The sequence below is a fragment of the Lissotriton vulgaris genome, chromosome 5, assembly GCF_964263255.1.
Source record: "Lissotriton vulgaris chromosome 5, aLisVul1.2, whole genome shotgun sequence".
NCBI classification, from domain to species: Eukaryota; Metazoa; Chordata; class Amphibia; order Caudata; family Salamandridae; genus Lissotriton; species Lissotriton vulgaris.
The window spans coordinates 1,054,924,235-1,054,933,475 of NC_141693.1; the positions used below are offsets into that span (position 1 = coordinate 1,054,924,235).

At 44.5% G+C, this 9,241-nt stretch overlaps 1 protein-coding gene across 1 annotated transcript in view; it reads left to right on the top strand.

The window, feature by feature from the left end:
• Positions 1 to 2,442, top strand: part of AS3MT (arsenite methyltransferase) — a 230,273-nt gene extending 227,831 nt beyond the window's left edge. The window contains exon 11 of the mRNA XM_086922705.1: positions 1,353 to 2,442. Coding sequence (XP_086778831.1) covers positions 1,353 to 1,451 — 99 coding nt within the window. The 3' untranslated portion in view covers positions 1,452 to 2,442. The remainder of the gene's footprint in view (positions 1 to 1,352) is intronic.
• Positions 2,443 to 9,241: the final 6,799 nt, after the last annotated feature.

The window sequence follows — 9,241 nt, forward strand, 5'->3', positions numbered from 1 at the left end:
TTAAGAAGTCGCACATCTGCGACTTCTTAAAAGCACCCGCAATTTTAGAACTCGCAACAATGTTGCGAATTCTAAAATTGCTTCATGCATCCCAAAAAGCACTTTTGCATTCGCAAACGGCCGATTTTAAGGAATCGCACCGTTTGCGAATGAAAAAGTGCTTGATGCATGTGGGCCAAAGAGAAAAACAGTATCGCACTCACCGAGTTTAACACAATGGTAAACACAGACACAGGTGCGATAATTGAAGCCACATGTCTCGCTGTGGCACGTGCGCGCACCACTCCCGGGCTTCTTTCTTTTTTTGGATCCATTTCACGAGGAAGCAAGTAAATGAAAGAACCTCTGAAGTCTTGTTTTTTTTCAGGTCAGGCAAATTATTGCCAGCCCTTTTAGTTCAGAAATAAAAGGACTTGCACATATTTCATTTTCATAGTTTTTTATTTACGGATGCATCTCCGAACGGTCAATTAAAAAAAGAAAACGGTGCCTAGCGTCACATGCAGCAAACAAATGATGGACGGAATGCTGACAATGCAAACATTCTCCCACAGTCAAAAGATCTGGGTTAAATCCATCGTTCTTATGCCCACTTCACCACCCCGGTTTAGACCCATGGGCTCGCTTGAATCACATGCAAGCACCATGACGCATGGAAAAATAACATGGTGGCTAAATCATACCTTCTTTTGTTTTGTTTACGTGCTGAGTGACAGTACTTCCATGCATAACATGTGGAGTGAATGACTTCCCACGACTAACAAGAATTGGCCCTGAAAATAGTTATTGCTCTTCTTTTAGGTAGCCATCACAAAAAAGAAACAATGCATACTGTGCTGCTGCCCTCATATTTCAAACAAGAAATTAAAAAGCATAGATCTACAGAAATTTGAACTTCCATATAACTTTAGGGCTTTTCGATCCACCAGCTAGAAAAATACAGTTAAGTTTTGAGGATGGTCAACAGATATCACATAATCAAATTAATTATATGTAAATTTGCTTCATACATATATTTATTGTGGAAATCCTGAAGATCGACTGAGTCTTACTAGAAAGTGTGTGGACAGTCCCAGCCATCAATCTCATTTTGGTATCTGTACATTGGGACACTAGATTTACACATTGAAAAAAACATACTGTTTTGTTGGATGATTTAATGATTTTTTCAAAAATTACTCAAGTGCAAAAAGCCCAGTCCCAGCTGCACTCACACGCCTACCCCAAGCACCAGCGCTGTCAAATACTTTTCAAGTGTACTTTACCTTTAATTGTTGGTCCATCTGACGAACGGAATGAGAAACTCGCATTTCTTGGATTTGTAACGTGTCTTGCTTTTTTTTTTTTTACAGGAGATAACAATTGATCCGTTTAAACTGTTACAACAACTAAAAACGAAAAATACCACATCAAAGGCTGCTGATTGCGGCGGACAAAGAGGCTGCTGCTGACATCAGGAGAACCCAATGACCAAAGGATGAATATTAGCCTTGAAATTAATGAAGTTTGTAAATGAAAAAATTACATTGCTGTGGTGTAGCATAGTGTAGTTTGTAAATTTAAAATTCAAAGATTACATTGCTGAATCATAGAATTTGCCTCAGAAAGTGGTCATCTAGGCTGTCGAGATGCCCTGGGGCGTTCGCACACTTTTTATGGACTTCGGCTGCTTATTACCTCCGAAAACGAGCTGGAATTCCACTAGTTGTAGTCGTTTTCAGCTCGTTTTCTCTGCCAAGATGTGATTTCGTGTGACTGTGTGAAGGGAGCTGAAATCGTGTGACACACAGTGGCACCGTATGAGTTGGCAAGTCTGTAAGGGTAACCTGAGTTGAGGCACTTTGCTTTTAGATACAATTGTTTTCCATGAGATCAGAGATTATGTAGCAAAACCACCCAGTGAGACCAATACAGATCAGAATGCTGGTATCAAGCGACAGCTGGCTACGCCAACCTGCGGCAGCCGCTTCCTGAAGCTCATTGTTCTTCTAGAAGATTCGTAACCCAGTGTCAGGGCCGGACTGGCCATAGCAGGCAACGGGCAAATCCCGGGGCGCCGCATGGGTGGGGGCTGGTTTTGGGCCGTTTTTGTTACAGGGCCGTTTTTGCAGGCCGGCCGAGCACTTTGCCAGGGCCGGTTGTGGTTCCCAGTCCGGACCTGCCTAATGTATGAAGTACATTTCTGGTAAGGAGGCGGATGGACTGTCTATTGACAGTGCTCTGTGCAGTACTGTGATCCTTCTAATACGGATAGTGCACGCATAAATACTTTAGTTAGGCGGACTTTAAAGCAAGATGACCCATGACGTCACTTGGAGTGTGACATCAGTTGCAAAGAACGCTGACAGAAAAGTTCAACTAATACTTAGCCTCCAAGGCCAATTGCAGTACATGTAATTTAAAAGTAATTGTATGTAATTTATTAAAATAATTTGCAAGTTATTGTTGAGCATTTATTATTGGTTAATACATTATGAAAGAGCTGCACCGTATGAATCTGACTGCTTGCCCTGTAATGGAGTTAACCCTTCCCTTGATGAGCTCCACTGCAGTGCGCTGGATGCCTTTCCGGGGTGCAGTGTGGGGAGGCTGTTGTACCGAATGCTGCAGCCACAGAGCAGTTATAAGGCGCGGGTTGAGTGGGCAATTGCACAGCCTCCCCATCTTTCAGGGGCTTCTCGATAATATATAATTTTGAGTGTGAAAAACAATCATTTTGTAAATCTAACACCTGGGCATGCCTAGCCATCGCCCTCGCTCATAGGCAGGTGGTGGCAATTTTATGAAAGTCTTTCTGTCTCTCTTTCTTTTTCTCTTTCTCTCTCTCTCTCTCTCTCTCTCTCTCTCTCTCTCTCTCTCTCTCTCTCTCTTCATGTCTTTAACCTCCTCTCTTTCTCCATCCATCTACAATTCTATGTACGTAGTCCTTCTATCTCAACTCTCACTATCTCACCTTTGTGTTCTGCATCTCTCGATACCCTCTTTTTCCCCCTTTCTCTCATCTCTACATCGCTAAATCTCTACCACCATCACTGTCTCTCGATATAATTCCTCTCTCAGAAACTCACTGCTCTGTTTTCATCTCCCCTCTCTGTATCTTTCCTCCCCTCTACCTTCACCTCTTTCAAACTCATCTTTCTTAAACACACCTTTTTTGTATATTTAAATTTCTCTGTCACCTCTTTCTAGCATCCTCTTATGTCTCCCATTTCTCTTGCTACCTCATTTCTGTACCGAACATCTCACTACCTCATTTCTACTTCACTTCCATCTCGCAATCTAATCTCACAATTTTCAGCACTCCTTGTTTGCTACCTCATCTCTCCACCTTCTCTTCTTTCTTTCTGCCTCTGTAATTTAACACTCCTCTCACTCATCACCACACTCTATTCTTGCTGTCTTCGCACCAGTAACAACAGTGGCCTTAGACCCAGGATGTCTGCGTTGCTCCTGAATTCATAAAGTATGGACACTTTGACATTCTCCCGAACAGTATGTTAGAACTCCTTTCTATGGGTGACGGGGCACACCGGGGTTGCTGGACCCACTGTGGAGGTTGAGGCATTTTACTCAATGTCCCTGGACCTGACATTCACAGACCACACATTTCCTTCTTGAGGTCGGTACTCTGATGTTTTATTGGTAAGTCCCTGTCCTGCTCGTTCCTCACAATGTGTTTGGGGTTATTCCCCATTCACTGGTGGCTGCATCCAGGGAATTGTCACTAAGGGCCCGATGTAGGTAAATCTACATTTACCACTTCATAAATACCGAATCATACCGAATCGGTATTTATGAAGTGGTAAATTAGAGGGGGGGAGATGTAGGTATTTCCCGATAGGGCCCGATGTAGGTACCAAATACCGGTCGGAAACGGCCGATTTCGGCCGTTTCCGACCGGTATTTGGCCTACTGAGATGTAGGGGACCTTTTTTTGTCCGATTCGGTATTTTACCGATTCGGTAAAATTACCGAATCGCAAAAATACCGAATCGGTAATTTTACCGATTTTTTTAAATTTGGGATGTAGGTGGGACTACTTTCAGTCCCACAGGCCCTTCAGATTCGGTATTTTAACACCCAATCCAATTGGGTGTTAAAATACCGAATCCAGGTGTGCATGCACATGTGTGCATGCACACCTATGCCATGTGACAGACAGACATGCCCTTAGGGCATGTCTGTGTGCCACATGGCTCACATGCCTGTGTTGGGGGTGCTAGAGGGTGTCAAAGTGACACCCCCTGCACCCTTGCACAAATCGGTAATTACTGAATCGGTAATTACCGATTCGGTAATGCCCATTGATTCCTATGGGCTTCAAGGCCCATAGGAAGCAATGGGGGATACCGAATCGGTATTTACAGAATCGGTAAATACCGAATCTTACAGATTCGGTATTTACCGAATCTGAAATACCTACATCTCCCCCCCTCTAATTTACCACTTCATAAATACCGATTCGGTATGATTCGGTATTTATGAAGTGGTAAATGTAGATTTACCTACATCGGGCCCTAGATGCCTTATCTGAAGATTCCATTCTAATACAGTCAAAAGGGTCAGCGCTGCAGCACCTTCAGCAGCTAGTCCCTCACCCTCCGCCCCCCCCCCCTTCCAGCTCAGTAGTCCTGTAACAAGTCTTATTCGGTACAGAAGGGAGGACGCATGCCATGCCTTGAAGGTGTTCTAGCGACAGGCACTCAAAAATTCTGGTCCTGCTCTGGTGTGTCAGCAGCACGCGGACTTAGCCATAGTGCTTGGCAAGCGCAGGCCGTCTCCTTAGCCACGCAGTCGTTCTCCGGCCGTGATCAGAGGAATTTCTGTGGTCTTCCTGCAGAGTAAGTTTCCACGCTACCGCACAGCAATCATTTTACAGGGTTATCTTCACAGCGGCAGTCTCCTGGCATATGGGGTCGCAAAATCTGACCTGCACATGGGCAACAACCCGATCGGTGATCTCCTCACACCTCTCAACGGGAGGCCACTTGACAGGGCTTTCCACTGTACTTCGCTCTCTACAACCATCTCCTCTTCCTCACAGGGCACCCTGGTCTTGGCCCCCAGTCCAGGTCACAAGCAGAAGTCGTGCAGAGCTACTCCCATGGTCAATTTGGCAGATGACATTTTTTCGGGTTTCAACCTCCTTTTCTTATAGTCTATTTCCAGACACCAAATGTGATTCAGGGCCTGGGTCTTTGACGTTTTATGTTGGGATTCTGGTTCTTTTGCAGTACATACTTCTCACCCTGTTCGTCTTAAAATCTGTCTGTCACAACAGGAGAGACTCTGACGCTGATAGTCCCACAACACAGGCCATAGGACTGACTACAGCTCACATCTGGATGTCAGCCACATTGATATTTTCATCAAAAGGTTGATCTTGGGCTCCCTGTCTGACGCTATATGATTCCCTTATCAGCCCCACCCATCTCCTTACTGAGATATGTCTAGATCCAGTCCTTGTGATCACTCACTAAATCAAAGAGCAACCTTTGAAGTGTACAATGGGGAGTCTCACTCTCCCTCCTCTAGTGTGTCCCAACCAGCTAATATCTACCTCTTCATATCTTTACAAGGCAGACCTGGGCCACCAAAAATAGAAGCCAGGGTCCTCCAAGTAATGTACCATTACAGGCACACTTGCAATCAGTGTATGTAGTCAGCACACACACTGCCCACCAGTGTTACCATATTGTATTGTATTGTACCACCACAGGCACACATTCACTCAGTGCACACTGCTCAGTACTGTAGCCTTTCTTTATTGTGCCTCTTGCAGGCACCCCTCTAGCTACAGTACACAATCACCATCCATGCTCTGCACAGTACTGCAACCATCATGTACTGTACTCCTTGCAGGTACACTTACACCTAGTACATGCACACAGTGCATAGCACTACATCTTTCATGTGCTGTACTACTCACAGGTACATATACACCCAGTACATGCACTCACCATGCACGCACAGCACTGCTCTATCCCTGTGCTGCACCCTTCTCAGGCACACATACAACCAGTGCAGAGACACCCCTCTTGCACTGCACAGTACTTAACATCTAACTGATGTAAGTCAACTGTGAGTTAAGAACACAGCTGTAGAACCTTAAAAAATGAGTGAGGCTGTAGGCCTCATTCCAATGACACAGGTTAAAAAGGACCTGTTCACTCCTACTGATCAGTACCCAGTATGCTGCTACCACTGCACTTGTGCTGCTAAACTCCTGGTGAAGGTAGTGACCTTCCACCACTATGAAGGTAGCACTTTGATTACCCTTCCCAATCCAACAGAACTGCAATCAATGAGACAGGCCCATGTCAAGTTGCACACACATGATCCACGTTTATCTATGACAACAAAAATCAGCATAGGGGATCTAGACAACAGTACAGTTGGGCATCAGGGCAGGGGTGCACGTCCATTACCCTGCAGAGGACTTTTCCGTCCCAACAGTATGAAAATACCCAAGGCATTGGAGAACACCTCATAAGAGAAGTACCTATATCAAGCAGAGGAGAAGATTGTCTGTCAGATAAACAAAGCCATTTACATATGCAAACCTATGTTAACAGGCAGAAATTGTTCCATTGGAGCGAAGAATGACTTCAAACTGAGCAGATGCCTTTCAAATGTGCTCCATTTCTACCCAGTGAAAACAAGGCAATTAGACCCTCCGCCAAGTACCACAGGGATAAGTGAATGGCTATTCTAGAAATGTGCTACAGGATCCCGGTGGTTCGTTGCTGTCGAGTGTTATGATTTATTTACAATATAATTGCCACTTATTTGTGATTTTATCAGGCTTTTCTTTTTTTTCTTTGAGGTGTGTGTTGCAATGCTGGTGCCTCCCTTTCTGGCTTGTGCTCCTGCCCCTATCAAACTTCTTTATGTTTTTTATTGTTGCATACTTTTATCTGCCTTCTATCACAGGTATTTGGACTGGAGTGCTGTGTCTGCTGCATGTACTAATAAATGTCACTTCCCTTCATGATGAGCTTTGTCTTCTTTCCTTGGAATTGGAGATGTGCATGCTGGTCTTCCTCTCAACACTACCCTTATAAAGCAGGCACAGGAGTGGGAGTAGACCAGCCTACCATTCAAAGTTTCTTCCGGAACCTTTGATAGTCTGGGTTTCCCCCCTCTCCCATCTACTGAATTCCTTCTGACATGAAATCTCGGACAGAAACAGGAAGTACTGGGAGTCCTGGCTGAGGGTAAAACAAACATGTAAACAGGGTTACTTTAGAACAGTGCGGATAGTACCATGGCACTGGGCATCAAGTTCGCGGGGGAGGGTGGGAACCTAAAGCACACGCCGTTTGGAGCTATGTTTCCAGCAGGTGCATGCCTGCTTATGCACCTTACTCTCCTTTGCACCCAGAAGCTGTGGGAGCGGTACGCTGGATGACTGACAGAATATCGGAAACACAAATATCACAATGTGTACAGAATATTGAAGACCAAAATACCAAGAAGTTAAGTATAGATTTACTATTTTTAACTCCACATCTACTTACCTTAAAGATATATGTATCATCAAGGTGCATATATGTGGAGTTATATAGTAAAACTTTGTTTAACCAGTGGTGGCTCCTCCGGTATGGCAGAGGAGCGTTGCCCTACTGCTTTTAAGCAGTGCGAAGTACGAAACAAAATGATAATAATTATGCTTCGTGCTGCTTTGCGGGAGGGCGGGCTTCTCTGCTTTCAGAGCAGGGCAAGGGAAGAGTGGTTTTCCTACTCCTAAGTGCCTAATGACTGTTTGGTCATCCCTCTCTGGCCACCCAAACCAGTCATGCACACTTTTCCTGTTCTCCATGCAGGCTGCATTACAGCCTGCATGGAGAACATGCCCACATCTCCAGCCCCTGGCTGAGCGCCATGGCACTAAGCTCAGACCGATCACAACACTGTTGGTTAGGACAACTGCGGCAAGTTTTTTTTTTATATATTGTGCACGCCAATCTCCCCAACCGTGTGACTCCTCTCCCTCCCACCGCCTTGCCACCCGCGAGCCATGCCAGCCGCCACTGTGTTTAACCATAGAAACTTACCTTCACAATATCTTTGTCTTCAATAACCTTGACAAATATTTTGTCAGCATACCCTCACCCCACTTCATGGCAGGAAAAAGATTGATAACCACAGCAGCTTGTCATTTAATAAGACGAGCAGCTTGAAAGCTTGTCTTTCTCTTGGTGAGCAGCAGGTTAGCCAAATCCAGTGGGGAAGAGGGCCTGAGGTGCTAAGGCCTGTGATGGGAGCAGAAGGCCCCTGTTAAGGCCTCCAGCTGTACATCTACCTTGTGGGGATTTTTTGCCCACTGAGACATGCTCATCAGAAGAGCCATGGCCATTGTCAAAAACCTACTTTGAAACAGGCATGTATAGCAGTCCCTATACTTACATCATTAATTTTTGCTCTTCAAAACACTGATCAATTTCTCAACAATACTGTGATAACTCTTAAGGTAACGTCAGCGATGCCGCCCCTGTTTACTTTTTACCTCATCTTAAACCAACTATCAGTGTTTACATTTTATTGATGTGTTTCTGTAGTTTTTTTCATGCACCAAATGACTCTTGGATAGGGCAGATTCTGAATTGGGTCACTTCTAAGTGTCTGCGTGATTTCAGGGTGCGATTGGGTATTCATGACTAGGCGCGATTGGGAGCTGTGGAATTCAGGCGAAAGAAAGTGCATGTTCTTCAGTGCATGTTTGGTCATGAAGTTGTGGAGGGACTAAATGCTCATCCTATCATTGGTGTCTCTGCGAAGCAATGTTCATTTGTGTGCTGATAGTAATGCATACTTTATGTGAAAGTTGGTGATTGAGGTACTCTGTTGGGGAAGTATGGACTGCGCCAAAGGAAGAGAAAATTCTGCATGTGTAGGTGAAGAGAGAGAGCGAGAGAGAATGATTGTGTGTGTCTGAGAACTTAGTAATGTTTAATTCAGTCTCTTATTTTCAGAATGGATATATTTTCAATTTCAATTATTGAAAGCATTATCATTGATGTTACTCCTTATATGATACTGCTAATAAGCACCAGCAAAGCCATTAGGTCTGGCTTGTGTTCAGCACATGTTTGTTCCTCTGTGATCTATCAGGATGCGATTACAGACAACTCAGAGAGGCACAAAATACCTTTCAGGTGGCACTCTGTCTAAAGAACAGCATTCTAGTTCACATATTTTAAGTCACATCATTAATTAAACAGTCCATGCTTTTTGGGAC